At 40.7% G+C, this 20,551-nt stretch overlaps 5 protein-coding genes across 5 annotated transcripts; 1 reads left to right on the forward strand and 4 right to left on the reverse strand.

Annotated features, from left to right (window-relative positions):
- Positions 1–3,949: 3,949 nt before the first annotated feature.
- Positions 3,950–5,424, reverse strand: BCR41DRAFT_366429 (S-adenosyl-L-methionine-dependent methyltransferase; the record flags this gene model as incomplete). The annotated part of the gene is made up of 2 exons (XM_022026217.1): positions 3,950–5,042; positions 5,255–5,424. 2 exons carry the CDS (start codon positions 5,422–5,424, stop codon positions 3,950–3,952), a joined length of 1,263 nt encoding a protein of 420 aa, XP_021886360.1.
- Positions 5,425–8,777: 3,353 nt separating this feature from the next.
- On the forward strand, positions 8,778–10,775 carry BCR41DRAFT_343900 (hypothetical protein). Its single transcript, XM_022022383.1, has 2 exons — positions 8,778–9,156; positions 9,530–10,775. The coding sequence occupies exons 1-2, from the start codon at positions 8,798–8,800 to the stop codon at positions 10,650–10,652; spliced, it is 1,482 nt and encodes a 493-aa protein (XP_021886361.1). The 5' UTR covers positions 8,778–8,797; the 3' UTR covers positions 10,653–10,775.
- Positions 10,776–11,317: 542 nt separating this feature from the next.
- On the reverse strand, positions 11,318–13,425 carry BCR41DRAFT_298254 (peptidase family M41-domain-containing protein; the record flags this gene model as incomplete). The annotated part of the gene is made up of 2 exons (XM_022020487.1): positions 11,318–11,715; positions 11,847–13,425. The coding sequence occupies 2 exons, from the start codon at positions 13,423–13,425 to the stop codon at positions 11,318–11,320; spliced, it is 1,977 nt and encodes a 658-aa protein (XP_021886362.1).
- A 1,078-nt stretch (positions 13,426–14,503) lies between these two features.
- On the reverse strand, positions 14,504–16,880 carry BCR41DRAFT_298081 (armadillo-type protein; the record flags this gene model as incomplete). Its single annotated transcript, XM_022020478.1, has 4 exons — positions 14,504–14,998; positions 15,097–15,395; positions 15,491–16,124; positions 16,239–16,880. 4 exons carry the CDS (start codon positions 16,878–16,880, stop codon positions 14,504–14,506), a joined length of 2,070 nt encoding a protein of 689 aa, XP_021886363.1.
- An 809-nt stretch (positions 16,881–17,689) lies between these two features.
- On the reverse strand, positions 17,690–19,840 carry BCR41DRAFT_376213 (ribosomal protein S26e; the record flags this gene model as incomplete). The annotated part of the gene is made up of 4 exons (XM_022027029.1): positions 17,690–17,734; positions 17,829–17,959; positions 18,254–18,431; positions 19,820–19,840. 4 exons carry the CDS (start codon positions 19,838–19,840, stop codon positions 17,690–17,692), a joined length of 375 nt encoding a protein of 124 aa, XP_021886364.1.
- Between the last annotated feature and the right edge of the window lie 711 nt (positions 19,841–20,551).

The raw sequence follows: 20,551 nt of genomic DNA on the forward strand, positions 1-20,551 counted from the left end.
ATTCGTTGACTATCAGATTCCGGCATCAATGGCGGAGATAGGAGTGATGTAGTTGCATGCGCTTATTGCTTGGAGTAAAAGCTATCTAAGCACCCTTTCTTACTGGACGATACCTTGTTAATGGTGATATTGCGCAGCGCCTTGTGGATGGAGGGAGAGCAGAAGCGAGAGTGGTGGTTTTTGGCGGTCGTTTGGTGTGTGTATGTGTGAATTTGATAGTTAATACCAATCGCCAAAACATATGCATCTAGAAATACAGAAGCGAGATTGATACCGACGCGTCTGATCCTTTCCTAGGGATTGTTACAACCATGGTATGATTGTGGAGTGGCCACCAAAATAAAGTTTGTTTGGAGGCACCAATGGAAAACGCTTGTGTTTTGAACAAAAAAAGACGCCACGATGTAAAATGTGTTTATACATGTACAGAAACCAAAGAGATGCTTCAGCTGCTTATTCGTGCACACAGTGATTGACGAACAAAAAAGGAAACAAGATTTGCGAAACAATAAAAAAAAAGCCCGCGATGAAAGAAGGCATGTGCAGACAACAAATAAACACAGCAACTGTTTGCTCACATACATTTTTTTCACCGTTGTGTCTGTATCTCTTCTAAGCTTTCTGTCTGGCCGTTTAACACAAGGAACCCTCAGAAAAAGAAATACCTCGCATGATTGGTGCCAGGTCTGAAAACAACAATAATGCAATGCTGTACGTGGAAGATAGGGTCTAGAAACTATACCATTGATCACAACTGCTACTCATGCTCTCTTGCCAAGGACTTGAACAGGCATACCAACCCTTTCTTCCTTGCTCTCATAACCGCTCACATCCTTTCGATGCATTCTTTCGCCGTTTATGTCCACTACATCTGAACCACACAAGTTCACCACTCACTCCAACAGAGATATTTGTATCACCTTGGGTATGATATGTTGCTGTGGTTTCCTCTGGTTTCAACAGGCCCAACAAACTCTATTAGCAATGTTTACCAACCCAGATATATCAAGGGAACACAAGAAGACGAGGAAGCAAATGATGTGACAAATCAAGTCTTGCCGAACAAGCTCCATGGTGCGGTAGAATGAATCAACTCAGATTGCCTTCCTTTCAAGTCGAGACTACGGCGGCGAATATTACCACTGCTATTACACTAGTCAATAAATAAACGATACAATGGACTCCCAAGCGGATGCTAGGATCATGCGAAAATCTTCATAAGTTTTTTATTTGCACAAATAAAGAAGCCAGGATAGCTCCATGACAATTTAGTTTTCGGTCATTTATTTCGACATCGAAATAAAATTTCAAGACAATGCCCATGGATTGCTGGATTTTAAGCCCATTTATAATGGCAAATTTGCCCTTGTTACGGACGAAGGGATAAGGTTCGATATCATCTTAGGTTGAAAATTGACTGCAAGCCAGCCTAGCTTCTCAGGTTTGTACCAGGTCACTACATTTCAGTTGCTAGATTTTAAAAAGGAAGTTTGAAGGCTTAAATACGTACGGCCAACGCAACTCATTTCAGAAGAAGCACAGAAGAAGCATAGAAACAGGAAAAGGGAACACCTCGACAACTGTTTTATTGCTGTAATCCTTATCTTCCATCAACATTTTGGAGCTACTTTTTGGCTACCTTTTTTTTTTGTTATCTACTTTTTGGCTACCGTGGACCACTCCACTCTGAATCAGTAACATGATACTATTCTTTAGCGAGGTTATCCAGCTGCCTGGGATCATCGATCAAAAGACCGGTTCACTCAGATCTATTACCAAAGCCTTTTTTTTTTTTTTTTTTTTTTTTTTTCTTTCTTTTACTGACGTCGCGACTTAATTGATTAGTCATGTTCGAAAAAGAGCGTAATCAAGCCCGATCAACCTTGATTTCATCTTCATCCACCTTAAACCGCTCTTTTTGTGCAGTGATGCAAGCTAGTCGCCATTTTTTGGTTAAACTGATTCAATAGTCACCAAAAAATTGTGGAATGAATATGCTAAACCTTGCTGTACGTAGCATTCTTTTTCTATAAGCACTGAAAAACACTAAGCAAAAAATGAATGTCATATTTTAAAAGACAAATAACCAATTCTATTTGACATTACACTGCTCTTGATAAACAAATTTGTTCGAGATAAAAAAAATTGATCGAATGAGATGGAAGTGGACCACAAGATATTACAAATGTAAACATCATTTGTATATCATGGATGTGAATAGATATATTTATACCATCTCAAACAATATGTAGTAGTGTGGGGAAACAAACTCTATCCAAACTGTTCATTAGCGACATTCTTCATGCGAACAGACTCGATATTCCTTATTTTATATGACAAATAAAATGGTTCGCCGATTAATATAACTTGATTGTCCCACAAAGAGTCTTAAAGTTCATATGCATTCAGCGCCATGTTAATTAATAACGCGATATTTAGTATCCTCCAACTCGTTTGGTCAGTGATTCATATATTTTCTATTCAAAAACGATGATTGAATTGATTTGGTGGCTGATTTTGACATTTCACCCTCCGTGACGAACTGGTGCCAAGGAATATAATTGGCTCCCAATTCAATCAAGACTATTCAAAAATATATGAATCACTGACCAAATGGGACGGAGTATAAATATATTTGTGGCCAAGTGGCATGAATAAAAAAAGCGATAGTGCTCGTTAACTTCTACATGTGTTAAGTACTGGAACACATTACACATGTATATTTATATATATATATATAGATACAGGGTGAGATTCCTAATTAAATATATCGCTCATTATTTCGGGTTTCGCGTCATGTGAAGATGGTTTTTTTTTTTTTTTTTTTTTTTTTTTTTCGTTGGAACAACGACTCAGCGTACATGTGTAACATCAAAAGCAAATAACTCCAATGTGTACAAAAAAAAGTTTATCATAGACAATCATTCCACCTACAGCTTCAACCTCCATATTATCCTTCTACCCTGTTCAAATCTCTTGATAAAATAAGTTATACTACATTTTTATACAAAATAATATATGTATAGTCCGTTTCATTTGGTCACGATCCCTTATATTTTTTAAATACTCTCAAGGATATTGACAGCCAATTAACTCGCTTGTTCCAAGTTCATCAGGCAGTGAGACGCCACTAAGACCAATTTAATCATCGTTTTTTGGATTAAAGTTATATGGGATCGCGACCAAATGAAATGGGTGATATATAAATATATCAGTATTGGTACACGGTACACGTAAAGCATTGGTGGCGCAAACTAAATCAAGAAGATATAGTAAATTTATACATATGAATGTATATATATTTCAGCGAAACTTATTTTCCAGATAAGACATCTCTTACCATATTTTGTTGATTCAATAAGGATGTTGAAAATAAATGAATATGGATGTAAATTCTCTGCCTTTCTGGTTTACGTTCATTTCCATGGTTCATCGACAAAACATTATTTCAATGGAATTTATCTTTTTGTTTACTGCTGTGTCAATTATTTTTTTTTTTTTTTATTTTTTGAAAAAAAAAAAAAAAAAAAAAAAAAAAAAAACATGCATGCATGCATGCGCGTACAGCAACTGAGTATGGAATTTGTATCCTCTAAAATATGCAATGCACAATCATTCGGGAAGCAGATTGAAATGAAATAACTGTGAAGGCAACAGGCATAAACATAGACAAAGCTTTGTCTATCAGCCGTACCCGGCTCCGATTGAAAGGTAGATATACAACGGGACAAGGCGGATACCGTTTGTATATAGCTCATATTTTGAAGTGAAGGGCTCACTGTATCCAGTTTTCCTCAATGTTGTACACACAGCACTTGTAATCAATGATTTTAATCCAATGGATGCATGTGTCTATCTATTGAACCATACTGAAGACGACCAACACACTCGCTAGCTTCATCCTTCACAAAGATGATTAAAGATTGATAATATTTTATGCTCTACTTGATTAAAACCCATCTAGTCGACAGATAGGGAGATAGTACTTGTCTAAGGTCCAGTATGCACGCTTAACACCATTCCATTCCTCTTCTTTCAAGCCGATATCCATTTCTTCGTACTCAACTGTAAAGCCCATTTCGCTTAGTTCCAATTCAGAAATCCGATTATACACAGCATGGAAGAATTCGTTTGTGGCACCAAGTCCATTAAAGTATGAATACACTCCTCCTTCTTCAAGATGGTTTGGCACAACCTCATGGAATGCTCTCAGGTCCTCATAATATTCACCAAAGGTATCAAAGAAGATCCCATCATAGACTTCCAATTGATCCACTACATCTTGCCATCGTCCAAAGAGGATCTTAACACCTGGTTTCTTATCCCACCCTTCCTTGATCATATATGCGTATACATCTGGGTGAGCTTCAATAATTGTGTGCTGTACAGGCGATCGCCTCTGGAGTTCTTTGTCAATCAAGCCTAGCCCAAACCCTACATTCAGTACTCTTAGTCCTTCTTCGGGGCAAATCACTTCGGCATGACGAACCATTAAGGGTAATTCCCAACCCATCATCACACCATTCCTTTCAGCATCCAGTAGCCGGTCACCGTCGTCAGTGTAGTGGAGTGGTTGTGACAAATATGACGCGTTGGGTACTTCTGAGGCTGATTCTACCTTTTGCTTCTTTGATGCAGGTTCTGTTGATGGTTTGTCCTTTTCAGATAACGAAGAATTGGATGGTTCAACATCCTCAGATGTAACATTGACTAATGCCTCAACCTCTTTCTGATCGACGTGCTTTTCCTCCTCTTTCTCTTCCTTCTCTTCTCCTTCTTGTTCTTCTTGTTTTTCCTTCAATAGCTCCGCCTTGAGTTTTCTCTGCATGAGTCCCATCAAGAGTTCTGTGCGGACCCCTTCTTCTAGCAGAAAATCGTAAATCTCAGGTTGATTGAAAGATTTTGCATAATCGCCTACGGATTTGTAATCATCATCTACTAAATTCCACGGATGACCATAGCTCAATAATAGCTTGACAATCGGTAGGCTCCCAACCATAGTCGCAAAGTGAAGCATGGTCCTTCCGTGAGCCGCGCGGGCGCTAAAAAAAAAAAAAAGAGGGATGATGATAATGTCAGCCGATATGCCGATATGTGCCTCTGCTTTGAAGATTATGCTAATGATGTATATTTTCTCGACCCTGTCCTTGCTCCAATTGCTCTTGCTCTTGCTCCCTGCGCCCCACCTCCCCCACTATTTTCCGTTTCCCGTTTGCCCTGCGCAATCTTTTTTTTCTTTTTTTTTTTTTTGTACCTGTGGTTAGCGCCTTCTTTGAGCAGCTGTTCCACCTTGTTAACCTTGCCTTCAGCCACAGCCTGCATCAATTCCTGGCTCTTGGCAACCTCCTCACTTGTGGCCTCAATGACTTGCTCTGTTCGGACCAAGTTACTCTCGGGCACAGGATTGCGTTGTGATTCTTCCATGAACGATGTGTAGGCAATGGGTTGATTAAAGAAGTTTTGAAATTGTTAGAACGAAATAAAAAATCTAAGTGTGTGACGTAATCATTTTTTTTTTTGTCTAGATCTCAAGATCCAAATGATTATTCTGTATCGATTCAGAACATCTACATTGAGTGTTGTTGTTGACAATAAACAAATAAACAAACAAACAAGAAAGAAAGAAAGAAAAAAAAACGTACTTAATCTACAATGCGCCACGCCTGCTCCCGTACATGTAAGCATGTCGCGTTGAAAGCTACTTTGCATAAAAAAAGGAGATGCGGAGCCATAGCCCTTTGTTCTTTAAAGTTATTCAAAAAGTCCTTCATGACAAATACAATGTAGTACAAAGCCAAATATTTTCATGTTCAAGGGGAGAGAGGAAAAACAGTTGAGGGGGTGAAGGAAAGGGGGGCGCGAACTTGACCAAACAAACAGGGAGAAAGTTTGCGCATGCGCAATGAAGACAGCGTATTTCCCCACTATGGCATGGGCATGATTCATCAGACATCAGATGGTTGTAATGTATTTTTTTTTTTTAGAAAAAAAAGAGAGGCTTGATAAAAATAAAAAAAGCGTTGGGCATGACCACGAGGGAATAGGGGCAACAAAAATGCAATCGTGCAAGGCAAGAGTGTAGTGCTAGTGTGGTGAGTTTGTTCAAAAGTAGCTACATCCAATTATGGACGCGTTAGTAAGGAAACAGACTTGGGTCTAAATCCCTAACCAAAGTGCTCTCTTTGTTCTCTTGTTGCTCTCTTTTTTGTTGTTGTTACTGCGGCCAGCTTATTGCTTCTGTTTGCCAAACATCACAAGAGCTGATTCGCAATGAATGTGCGGACCATCTGGCTCATCATTTGCTCATGACATTGCTCTTTTGCTGTTCATCTGTTCTTTAGTGACAACAAAGGTCTCCTATTTAGTTTCTAGTCTACAACTGCATCTCTTTTTTGGGGAAACTTATAGGGAAATATGTATAAAATATATACGTGATCTGAGATGTACATATAATCATTGTGCAGTTAGTAAACTAATGTAGTAAACATGTAAAGTTCAGGTACGAGAAAGCGATGCATCCATCCACAGGTCCATACTAACGGTGATCCAGGGATAGGAAAGATATATATAAATATATATGTATATGTATATAATATATCAATATACAAATTATATATCTATATCATACCTATACAAATGGCGCACTTGGTTCGTCAACAAGCTTGGTAGATGTCGTTATGCATGCGTCTGCAACCAATAGTAAGCATCTCCTACCTGTTTCCCGATCTCCAACCCTCCTTCTTCCCCCCCTCCTTTCCTGGTCAGCCCAATGGCCGTAATGTGCTTGACTGCGATAAATAAGAATGTCTATGGTCAAACCTTGCTTCGCACTTCTGCGCTTTTTGGCTTTGTACATGTACACAAAGTTAATGTCCATAATTGCGAAAAAAGTGTAAAGTAGAAAGAGTAGAATAAAAGGTAACACAAAAAAACGTTGTTTTATGGAGTGCAAGCTTTCACCCCCTCTACCTTAAAAAAAAGATGATGGGCAAAAAATAGTCGCAAACTATAGTCTGCAGTTGTGCAGTTCTTTTAGACTGAACTGGGTACATGTATACCAACGAGGTTGTTAACGGGAAAGAGAACTCGAATTAGGTCTGGTCGGTTGCTGCTGGAGAGAGATAGCCGGATAGGATGCTCAGCTAAAGTTTATTAAACCTATGCTCTAGAGACATGGACATAAATATATTATATATATATACAATTTATTTATGCATCATATATATATATATATATATATATATATATATATACAGTAGACTTTGTTTGCCGAAATGCATCGGCATTAACTTGCCGGGATATAGCCAATGGAGTCTCAATATATTAAAGGAAAAAGCGGAGAAGAATGAATATGATTATTGAATTGGGACGGGAAAAAATAAAGCATGAAAAGTGGCGTAGCGGATTGGCTTGGGTTGTTCTTTGTTCCTAACGATGGGGACTCTTTATTTTATTTTAATAGTATATAATGTATTATTCTATATATTCAGATATTTCCATGAAAATATAGTTTTCTCTACTGCACCCTATTTATTTGCGATAAACATTCCTTTCCATTTCTTGACATCTCAACTCTATAGCCCGTGATGTATTTTCTTGATGATAAATGTAAATATACTATATGTGCGTTTGCGCATTAGGGTAACACTCTTGCGGAGGAATTTACTTTTTTATAATTTTATAATTTTTTTTTATAGAACCGAGGCAAAGAGAAGGCGGGATATGGATTATCGTTTAGGTGACCTCTTCTCCTTCCCCCTTTTTTATGAACTACTGTGGTGCAAACGATGTAAGGAAAGGCTATTAACGTTGTTTTTAACAAAAAAAGAGATGCGGAACTCATTGGTGTTGTGGATATACTCTTTTTTTTTTTGTTAGTTTACTCATGCATGGCGTGCATTTATACATCAACTGCGATAAAGAGTTACACATCTATTTTCCAGCTACTCAATAGAAAAAAAAAAAAAAAAAAAAAAAAAACTGGATAGAATTGAATGAATGTATTCAAAATGTATATTCTATCAAGGCATACAACCTGGGGAAAGTCTAGTCAAGTCTATCTGAACGTTAAACGAAAAAAGTGTACATGTAGATGTATCCCTATTTGGAATGCATATATTTTTGTAATAGTCATTTGTATTCTTTTTCTAGCCTGACTAAATAACACCCTCTTTCATCCTTTCATCGATCATTGACTGAGAGCATTACCCTTCGGCTCTACTTCTTCTTCTGCTCCCATGCTTCTCTTTCTCCCCCTCGATTTTCTCGTGTTTAGTATACATGTATATCTGTCTCATGCCTGCGATTGATAGGAGGATCTTGTCTTATATCTGACTCGGTTTTTTTCAATAAAGTATGTGGACTCAGTCAAACTTCCTTCAACCGTTTCATTTCTATCGTCCACCATTAATGATCGGAGATCTACTTAAATACAGGCCTTCTTTCGACGACTTTTTTTTCTTTTCTTTTCATTTTTCTTTCTTTCTTTCATCATCACCCTCTTTTTGTTTTCTTCACCGTTTTACTTCGCCCTTCATTTACACCAGCAAACAGTGTCTGTGCTGCACACGCGTTTTAAAACATCCAACGTCCTCCCCTTTCTCTTCCCATCATCATCCACTTCATTTCTTCTCCAATAGTCGTGCAACAGTAGACAATCCTCCCTCCTTGCACTCACACTCATACATACATACGAGTCCTCAGTCATTCACAAGAAGACGAAAAGAAGAAGAAAAAACCTTTTCTCCCCAACCTTTTTCTTGTACACACTCACACATAAACAAAAAAAAAAAAAAAAATGTCGTGCCCAGCAGGATATACTTTTGATTATGCCCAACGTCCCAAACGTTTGCATGAAGCAGAAATCCCACTAGAGCGACAACGTTATTTAGGTCGACAGATTGCCTGGACCAAGAACCATGTCTCCGCAAGTCGCTTAGACGATCTTCGTTATATTGGTGATGATCTCGGTGATGAGGCATATATAGCTCTCAAATTGAAGCCAGGCGAGGATGCACTGCAAAAGTTGCTCGAATACACATCCCGCCCAGAGAGTGAACAAGAAAGTTCTGCGCCCCGTCGGCTATTGCAGCAATGTATGGAGGTGCCTGAATGGGTCGACTGGGAAAAAATGAAACGTGGTCAAGAGGTCGTCATGTAAGTTATAGAGAATTAAATCTAATTTTATTTGTTCATAAACATGCTCTTCCTTTCTCCCAGCACATGTCTGCAAAAGAATGAAGTTGGTGCTCTTTTATTATTCCCTTCAATCGATCCCACGCTTCCTTCGACCATTCACTGATTTGATTATCAATGATGGATGAGGCTCTTCATTCCTACTTCTACACCTGGCTCACTTTTCTTGGAAAAAAAAATCAGAACATTTTAATCTAATGATTTTGTGCACAAGGAACACAAGCACAATGAGCACAGAATTTTATTTGGTTTTTCACGCTGAAGTTTTACATGGTTGTTGGATACTCATTTTATTTTTTCCGTCAATCTTGTCTATCTCGAATTTGTCATATAGGCGTTACTTCTTGTATATGGCTCATATCATGGTCCACTTCTCGTTGACGTATAGTTTTACAGCACCCAAAACTAGCAAGGTCTTAGTTTCAACCGGATATCTATCCGGTGCAAAGACACGCATTCGCGTTTTCGAGACCGCTATTTTTGTCTTGGAATCAATCACTTCACTCGAGAATCTTCAACCAGGTACTGGTTGTGCCTGGAAATCCTATATCCAAGTCCGCTTCTTGCATTCCGCTGTTCGAACCCGTCTCGTACGAATGAGCAAGGCCCACTCCAAGTTCTATAATGTAGAGGAATGTGGTGTGCCTATCAACCAAGAGGATTACCTGGCCACCTTGATGTCGCTCTCGGTCTCAATTTGGCAGGTCATGGAGACCCGCATGGGTGTTCATATGAACCAGGAAGAGAAGTCTGATTTACTGCATCTCTGGCGATACATTGGCCATTATGTCGGTGTTGAGGATGTCCTCAACGCGACCGCGGACCCTGTAGTGGCAGATGCGGTTTCAGAGTCTATTGCGATGCATTTGCTCGAACCAAATCCCGAGGGCGGCAAAGTCGTGGATTCCTTATTCAAAAACATGTCCACAACCTTCATTGGCCCCCGAACCGTCTCAAAATCGTATCGTCCTTCCCGCTATAGGATGCACATGGCATTGGCAGAACAACTGTTAGGCTCTGAAGTTTGGGATCTCTGTGAACTTCCTCGTATCACACCTCTCTATAAATTTGTTCGCTTGTCGGTCTCATACTACATGAGGCTAGATCTTTGGATGGCTAGGAAATCAGACTGGTACTTCCGTACTCGAAGTGCCCTTGTGCATTACAAGGTCATACAGCGAATCTCGGGTCGTCTCGGCCATTCCCCCGATAACTATCGTCTGAAGGAACTGCCAGTTGATGGTGGAAACTACACAGTCGCCTCTCACAGAGGATTCTTCGCTTCCTTGTTGCCATCCTCTATCACATCTACACCTGTTGTAACATCTATTGTGACCTCTGTTGGAAACCTACAGTTTAAACAAAGCACCAGCAGTAGCAAAATCATGTCCATGTTCTTGACTACCGTCGCTTCCGCGGCTGTGTGTGTCGGCATTGCCATGGCCAAACGTTCATGATTTGTTTCAAAGAAATAATCATCATAATAGTAATAACATTAATGGGAAAAAGGGCACGCCAGAGTGCCTAATAGACATCTCATTGTAAATATAATTCATACATTAAAACAGTTTTGTACATTACATACATTACATTCATTAAACATTAAAAAAAAGAAAAAAAGAAAAAAAAAAACTTTTATCCATTCATTGCTGTGCTGAACATTCAATGATAGTCTTTGGGGCACTGTCGGGTAAGTACATGGTCATGGAGCGGAGAAAGAAAGTTAAACATTTAATACCACATCTAACCTGCCTAGCTTTGTTTCGTCTATTTTTTTTTCTGTATGCATGCATCATATAAAAATAACATGGGGGGTAGAGGGAGTTATTTCAGATCCCTATTTGACTTTATTGATGATCCTGATTCACCCCTCTCCCTTCATGCAGGTGCAGGTAAATTTACAGAAAATACATGAATAGCATAAAAAGAGTTCAGAGGAACTTTATTTTATTTTTCAGGCAATTATCAAAAGAAAAAAAAAGTAAGGCGATCAAAAAAGATAATGGGACAGAATTAGAACACATCCTCATCGCTTATCAGGCACAAACATAAATAAAAAAAAAAAATAAAAAAAAAAAAAAAGAGGGATGCCCTTCATTTTCAAATCCTATTTTTTTTTTTCTTATGCAGATGGAGGTGTAGGTGATGGTGAAGGTGGTGGCGTATCCATCGTAGGGGCTGATGATGATCCAGGGATATGCTCCTCATCTTGACCGGCAGCTTCTGTACCCAATAGTTCATGCAATTTGTCCTGGAAAGGCCGCTTACCCAACAAACGCTCCATATCTGCACGACTTAACACCTCCTTCTCCATCAACAGCTTGGCCACTTTCTCAACATCATCACGTTTCTCCGTCAACAGGTCTGTGGTCTTGCGGAATGCCCGATTGATCAGCGAACGGACCTGGTTATCAATCAACTGACCTGTCTGTTCACTATAGGGCTTAGTGAACTGGTTCTCTTTGTCAGGGTTGCCGTATGATAATGGCCCAAGCTCGGGATCCATACCATATGTTGCAACTACAAGAAAGCAAAAAAATAAAAAATAAAATAAAATAAAAAAAACCAGCGAAAGAAAGTGAACACATCTATGAGTAACCAACTCTATTCAGAGGAAAACAATAAGTGAAAATGCCCTCTGCAAACTTTACCTTGAGCATATGCCATCTTAGTAACCTTCTGTAAATCGTCCTGTGCACCAGTAGTAATAATACCAAAGAAGATGTGCTCCGAGACGCGTCCTCCGAGGGTCATACACATGCGGTCCATCAGCTGGTTTGTCGAATACAGGTATTGATCCTTTGGCAAGTACTGAGCATATCCCAATGCTCCTACGCCACGCGGAATAATCGATACCTTCAACAATGGATCAGCATGCTCCAGATACCATCCTGCAACCGCATGTCCAGCTTCATGATATGCCACTGTCTTCTTTTCTTCTGGCGAAAGTACCTTAGACTTCTTTTCCAGTCCCACAATAACACGCTCAATCGCTGCCTCGAAGTCTGCTTCCACGACCGTGTCCTTATTATGCCTTGCAGCAATCAACGCAGCCTCATTACAGACATTATGAATATCTGCTCCTGAGAATCCGGGTGTCAAGGCAGCGAGTTTCTGTGAGAGCTTATTGAGATCTTCGTCTGTCTTGATGGGCCTCAAATGGACCCTGAAGATATCCTGTCGACCCTTGATGTCAGGCCGATCAATGGCAATGTGGCGATCAAAACGACCAGGCCTCATCAATGCTTCATCTAATACGTCTGGCCGGTTAGTTCCTGCTAAAACAACCACATGCTCATCCGACCCAAATCCATCCATTTCCACCAAAAGCTGGTTCAATGTACTCTCACGTTCATCATTGCCGCCAAAATGGCCTCCTTTACCTCGAGCCTTTCCGATAGCATCAATTTCATCTATAAAGATAATACAAGGTGCATGCTTCTTGGCGCTCGCAAACAAATCACGAACGCGTGAGGCTCCCACACCAACAAACATCTCCACAAATTCTGATCCAGAGACACTCAAGAAGGGTACTCCTGCTTCACCTGCCGTCGCCTTTGCCAATAGGGTCTTTCCAGTTCCAGGTGGCCCACTCAAAATAGCGCCCTTGGGGATCTTGGCTCCCAATTTTCTGTAGGCTTCAGGATTCTTGAGAAATTTTACAAACTCCATAATCTCAACCTTAGCCTCGTCCATACCTGCAACATCCTTGAACTTGACAGTGATATCCGTCTCCCGGTTGAACATCTTAGCTTTGGACTTGCCCACCCCAAAGATACCCTGTCCAGCACCTCCACCTCCCTTTTTAGCCATGTAAACAAGCACCCCGACAAGGAGTAGCGTGGGTGCAAAATGAAGTAAAGTGCCCAACACGTTGACTTCATCTCTGTACGAAACCGGGATCCTCTCTGAGCCAGGGATACCCAGTTCATTCTGAGCCTCCTCCATTTTACGTTCAAATGCATCTACTGACCCAATACTAAAGGTATAAGTAGTTCCATAAGGTTGTCCCAACGTTCCAGGGATCTGACCCGGTGCATCAGGTCTTAAATAAACCTTGACTCTGTTTCTGTTCAAGACCACAAGACGATCAACGAGACCACGATCTAAAAATGTCGACCTGAATTCTTGCCATGTGATTTCGCGTGTATTATCAGAGACAGAGAGAGCCTTGTAGAGAACATAGGTTGTGAAAGCAATTGGCAGGACTGTGTTGGGATTGATGTTCATGCTGTAGAATGGGCCCTCGGGGGGTGGAGTAGGCTTGCGATTGGATGGACGGTGGTTACCATGGCTCCCACTACTATTACTACCACTTTGATGACCGTCATGATTGCTTTTATTGTTGCTGTTATTGTTGTTAGTGCTCTTGCTCTGATCTCCGCTGCTGTTAGAGCCCTTATTTCCGCTTGATCCAGACCTAGATGCCTGTTGAGCTTGTTGACCATTACTATTTTCGATCTTCTTGGCCGCATCCTTGAAAGCTTTTCCAAAAAAGTTTTCAAAGCCTTTGGGGGTATTCTCAGGTATGTTATTGCCACTGCCATGACCCTCTCCATGCTGCTTAGGTGGCTGCGGTCTCTCAGCTGCATAGTAGCGCGTCTGGGACTGTATACGACGACTAAGCAAACCAGATCTTGTGGCTGCAGTGACAGTAGATGTGAATCGAGACAAAAGACCTCGTCTGTTGGATGCAGACAAGGTGGATCCCCGTGCGATGAAAGCACTCATGGCGACGAAATTCTTTGCGCGAGGTGAAGGAGAGGAGCGAAAAGAATGAGATTTAAGAATGTAAGAATGGAGAAATGTATTTCTCGACAATGTTTGCATGCTTAATTTAAAATCGCCTTTTCCGGACAAAATTTAATGTATCCATTTGATCGGACTGCAAGTTTACCCAGTCCAAATCACGCGCATAAATATTTCATAGAAAGACTATCTCAACTTTTTGCAGGTTGGAAGAAAATGTTTATTAACTTATAAACTCATCAGCGACTACGTGATGAACGACTGCGGTGACGACGTGCACGAGGACGAGGGCTGCGAGGTCCAGACGATGAACCTGAGCTCGAATCAGAATCTGAAGAGTCCGAGTCCGAGTCCGAGTCTGAATCTGAAGAGTCCGAGTCCGAATCTGAAGAGTCCGAGTTCGAATCAGACTCAGAACTATCCTGCTCTTGTGCCATAATGTTCTTGGGGGCGTTCTATTTAATATATTGAGTACAGTTCCAGGCAGTTCATTTAGTGTCAAATAAAGAATAATAATGAATAATGGCTCTTCTTTAAGATAAAACTTCACAAAAGACAATTATGTTACCTTCAAATGTTCTCTCAGGTCTGTTGTCAGAGCTCCCAAACCAATTGATGTAAAAAAATTGATTGCAAAACGCGTGTTCTTGGGGTTATCTTTGGGGAACAATCCTGCAAACCATTCTCCGAACCGAGGATCCTTAACACGTTCATCCAACTTCTTCAGACCTAGAGACTCGACTAAATCCTGAAACAAGATCTTAATAAAAATACGTGAGCTGCTAGTCGTCTCCTCTTCATTCAAGTGAATCGAAGACAGTACACTCCAAGACAAGGCATCTGTAGACATGAGATGACCAAAGTACTTGGCCACATTGCGAAGCGGGTTTGTCTCCAGACGATGAATCGTTTCATAATTGGTCACAAAGCATTCCTGAAACGCCTCTGCCCAGTCCCGGTTAATCTTTGAGAAACGTTCTCCCACTAGTCCAAAAAACTTTTCATATGTCCGCTCTTGCGAACAACACTCGATAAGCATGTTTGCGAGTTCGATCTAGAAAAAAAAAAAAAAAAAAAAAAAAAAAAAAAAGGCGCGTTTAGTTCATGTAATCCAAGTTGTACACCTTCGCCAATCTTTGACCAAATCATTACCTGTTGTCCGGGCTCAAGCTTGATCAACAACAACTTGTGACAACACTCCTCAAAATTGAGCGAACTCTTAATTGTAAGATAGATTGTCTTTCGAAGATTCACCAAATTAGTATTAGTCCTATCCTGGATTTCCATTTTTTTCTGTAATGATTCGCGACTCTCCTCCTCTTCTTCATCCTCATCCTCATCTGATTCTTCAGAGCCTTCTTCATCCGACTCTTCCTCTCCCAGAATTTCTGCTTTAATCTGGGTATATTTCTCTTCATTTGTCAAGTAGTCAGGATCATACTTGAAAACATCTATATTGCAGTAAAGGGTATAGAACATGAATCAATACTTGATCAAAAGAAGGCAACATCACAAAACAACTTGGACACTCAGAGCATATACTTACTGAGCCCTTCCATAGGGTCCAGATCCTCCTCATCTAGCCTGAGAGTATGTGTAATTTGTTCATCGTCGTCGACTAAATCTAACTCTGGGGCAATTGGCGGATTTTCCTTATATTTGTCCTTGCGAATCTGGAAAAGAACTTCGACCATGTACTGCGTACGTTTTTCGATTTTACCCTCGTGTAATATAGTGCGTAGTCGCTCAAAGACATATTCATTTTCTTTAGAGGCTTCTTGTGAAAGAAAAGAGCCAACCTCCTTCATAAATCCGACTGCAATCTCAATCGAGTCATCTGTAGGCTGACCCAACAATAAGATCAACATTTCAAGCGCCAAGAGAACATGTCCCACCCATTGGTTAGTCAACTGCGCAATGAATGTCGTAGTCGCAAGACAGGTTGTCTTGTCATTTCTCTTGTATGCTTTCCTGAACTGAATGATAAGACGAGTCAATAACAGTTCTCCGATCTGTGGAAGCTTTGTGTTAATGACAGCCACAACAGCGGCATATACTGGAGTGAAGGGCATGGAAGCAGCTTGTGCTTTCATAATCGACTTGCAGAATAAGCCCCGCCCACGAACCAAGTTTTCGCCAAACAATTCTGGCAAGATTGCTTTGATATTGGAAGCTGTCACCTATATGGATATATAATTAGTCCGTAGTAAATAAAATAAATAAATGGGTCCGCATTGTGCCTGTATCAACGCTTCCTTTTATCTCTATTATGCTCTTGGAAAGAGTAATGTTACCTTATTAATCAGACCATTAATGCTCTTCTTTAATGCCTCCCATGCTATCCTCTGGTATTCTTTTGAACTCTTATCCGTGATTTGCTCCTGCATCATACGAAGTCGAGCCGGGGGAATATATGCCCCTCCAGTACGGGTAGTTGTCAAAAGTTTTTTCATCTCTGCTTCCGGATCTTGTTTAGGTCTTGGTACTACCGGCTCTCTTTCCATCATCTGTCTTTGGCGCTCGATACGACGTGCTACAGAAAAGTCGTTTACGAATGGGGTAGTGTGTTCATGCTTACTTCGCTTACGCTCTCCATTTTCACGTACTGCTCCAGCGCCACTACGGTCTCTAGAGCGATCTCTAGAGCGATCTCTAGAACGATCTCTAGAACGGTCTCTTGAGCGGTCTCTAGAACGGATTCTAGGACGATCTCTAGAACGATCTCTATAGCGATCTCTAGATCGGTCTCTGTCATCGTCTTTGCGGCTCCTTCTTGAAGGTGGTGGTGGAGGGGATGAGGCATCAATCGAGGCTGCTCTACGTTTATTATTAGACCGATCTGGTGGCGGCGAGGAAGAACGAGAGCGAGAACGAGAACGAGAAGCTGAGCGTATAGTTGATTGTGAGTGTGTGGGTGACGATGAACGTGATCGCATAGGTGAGCGTGAAACCGATGGTGAAGCTGATGAAGATCTACGTTTTCTTTCCGTTGGCGATGGCGATCTACTCATGGATCGAGACATGGACCTAGCAATACGATTTAATAAGGAAGGCCAATAAACAAGATGCAATAATTGATAAGGAATAAGTGGAAATAGATGTGGGTAAAGAAGTAAAGACGAACCTGCTGGCCCGCTCTGATGTAGTCTGCCCCTTGGTATTGTCGTTCTGGCCTTCCATGAGAGGGACAGTTGATGAATAGTAATGAGGTGAAAATATGATTAGAGAAAATGCAAAGGCCCAAGAATGCATCAAAGCATCAAAGAGAAGAAATAAAGTCTGTCAGATCTGCCGCGCCTCGGTGCAGCAAGAGCGATCATATCGCTTACTAATACATCATATTGTATCACATGATATTTTACGACGAATTAAATAACTAAATAGTTAAATAGACGAGTCCACAAAGCAACATGGACGTGTTCTCGTTAGTCTTGTGAAGTTGGCGGATCCGTCTCTTGTATCTTTGATCCTGGGTTTATGGAACCCTTGAACAAACTCGGGGCAGCCTGAGGCAACATCTTCAAAGCATGTAGCCATCTAAGCTGCGATGAAGGTTCAAAGGATCTTTATCATCGTATTGTTAGGTCGGGACAAAGTTCGCAGCATGAACGTAATGCATTTCATATTTAAAGAGTGACCATGCAAAATAGAGATTTTTTTTTTTTTAGATAGTTTATTGAAGGATGGCTCTCTCTTTTTTTGTTTCAACACAAATCAGCGCTATTTAAAGGCACCGATGACCACTTTACAGGGGCTTAGCAGTCTGGGTGGAGGTAACCTTCTTACCATCCTATGTTTTACAAAAGTATCGATGATCATTAGCATAATAAAAAAAAGGTTGACATGGGAGACTTGATAACATAGAATACAAAAGTTTTTTATACCTTGAAGCGGAAGCGTGGTGGAGGAGCACGGTTGCGGCGACCCTCACGGGAGCGAACACGGACAATGTGGGCGTGAACGGCGCAAGAGATGCAGTAATGGATCTTGATGTAGAACTTGGGGAGAGTGTACTCTGTTGGTTGTAAAAAACGGCATTGTTAGCTCGTGCGAGTGTGTAAAATGCATGATAGTGCTTATTGAAGTAAATGGCAAGTATAAGCTTATATTCATGTCGTATGATGTTCCCTTTTAGTGCCTTTGCATTACAAAATCATGATGCAAATGTATGCCAAAATGTGAAAAGCTGGCTAACATGATATCCTGATCCCGACCTCCACCGCACATTGTCCCGCATAATAGTTATGTCGAAAAAAAAATATCCCTTAGAATTGATAGTGAATTGGTAATGCCTGTTGAGAGTCCTTACCCTTGTAAACAAGAGCCTCAGTGATGTCACGGACGGCAGCCAACTCGACCATAGGGCGGACAGTGTAGCGCTTGATTGCCTTATCCTTAGGGACGCAGCGAGAGCAGTTGGAGCAGCGAACGGGCTTAACGTGGCCGCGACCGTTCTTGTTACGTCCGTGATTTCTTCTCTTGAAGGTCTGTAAAGAAAAAATAAAAAAATAAAAAAATGGGTAGTGAGGTTAAATAATGTGGTACTGAAAAGTACAGAGTTTGAAAGTGGAGTCTTCCTCTCCCTTTTCCTTCCTTGTCGTTGACTTTTTGAGTCCATTGTTGTCCTAGAAACTTTATGGATGATCCTTTTGCATAAAGATTGCTCCATCGCTTCATAGCACCTCTGTAGCATCTTAGAATGGCGTTCCATGTCTGCCTTGTTGCTCAAGCTGATTAAATACTGTATAATGTCACTACTCAAACACTATATTTCAGTAGATCAATCAAGGCTCCTTCCTGACTTTGTAGGCTGAGTCATATAAAGTTTTTGTACGAGTGATATTGCTGCTTTTCACCAGCCTAAGCACAAGCCTGATATAAAATGTTCTCCTATTGTTTTATTCATCTCAACTCTTTTCTTGTAGAATCAATGGAGCATGCATTGTGCTGCATCTTTCAATGCTCCGCCATGATAAATTGATGTCTCTGATCCCACACTAAATAATATGATATAAGTTGATAGCCGCTTCTTTTCAGTAGTGATGATATTGAGAGTGGATCGATGCGTTTGACGGATCCATGGATGCGTTGGATGTGATGGATGGGTGTCTAATCTTTTCCTCTGTATTTGGGACTGCAATTCTAATTCTATAGAATACTTTCCATGATGGAAGTGAAAGGAGGAACTTCTGCTTCCACATACGTGCCCACATAAAACTCAGCAAGCAATAATAAAATCGATTCTACCCCTTAATATACACCGGTATTTTTTTTGGCCAGATTTCCTTCTCCATATTATTACAGCTGAAGCTTTTTTGCATGCGTTTAAATTTTCTGGCCATGTGCGATCACGTTCACAAGCGCGACGACAGTGTCGCTTGTTCTAGCTCACCCGCTATCGCTGTCATTGTTAATATGTTGTTGCTGCTGTTGTTGTCAGCTTCATCCTAATTGTGGCAATAACTGCCAACAGGCCAAATGAAAAAGAACAGAGAAATAAGAAAACAAGAAACGTCTCTCCTCCTGTAAGGCGTTCATGTTCAACATGGACTCATGCCAACCAATGCCACATGATAAGTCAAAAAGTGGCAAACTCGACAAATATCTTGGCAATTGGTGGCGATGATTGTTGCTTTATAAGGAAACCGTCGCGGAAAGAACCGCTATTCTCATTGCAAATTCTTTGTTTATTGTGTCATTATTGATGGTGCTTCCCCTTTTCTTTTTTTCTTTGAATACCATGCTTTTTGTATTGCGGGGGGCTTGGTCGTTAGTTCGTCATCCACAATGGCACATCATGCACATCCAAAAATCTTTTTTGTGCACTGTTGCACATCACACGCAACAGATTATTTACACAGTACACGCAACATACACACACATACACAAAAGACATGTTGGGTGAAAAATCAGTGCTCGCTTTTTTGCATAAAGTTCTACGGCGTGGGTGTGTGAGCTCGTGTTTATCGAGATATCACTGAGATTAGTGAGATAGACAACAGCAAGGTCGATTCCCGCCATTTCTGAATTCTAAACAATTAACGAGGGAGGAAACATGGTCAGTTGACGACCACAAGGATAGAAAAAATTGACGACGACATTTGAGTGTAAACAAGCTGTTCTAATATTCATGAAAAAAGGGGCCAAGGAGTAAGCGAGCAAAAGTCTCCTTTGTAGTTGACGAGAATGATGGGCATTCTCTCTCGCACCGCCCAAGGCCATATTCATGCAAGGAGCCACGGGACGTCCCCCTATGTAAACGGGGCATATCGTATAAAAATGCCAAGTACATATCATATCTCTCGCTTATTTTTTCCGCAGTCTTTCTAACAAGGAAAAATAAAAGAAATATCACGCTTAAAAAGCGCAACTGAAGACGGATGGTGGATTAAGACGTTTCTTTGCCTATCACGTTTTCTGTATCGGTATTTGTTTATTGACCCACAGTCGTCGATGTGAGAAATAACCAAATATTGTAGAAACACATGTATGTATCAGGCCATGCTTCTTGTGAGAAATTCTACATCAAATGCTGAGCTTTTCAGGATGCACCAAAGTCATTAGAAGCCCGTGTTTGGCTACAATTTATTATTCTTCGATGACCATT

Source organism: Lobosporangium transversale (assembly GCF_002105155.1).
Source record: "Lobosporangium transversale strain NRRL 3116 chromosome Unknown BCR41scaffold_1, whole genome shotgun sequence".
Classification (NCBI taxonomy): Eukaryota; Fungi; Mortierellomycota; class Mortierellomycetes; order Mortierellales; family Mortierellaceae; genus Lobosporangium; species Lobosporangium transversale.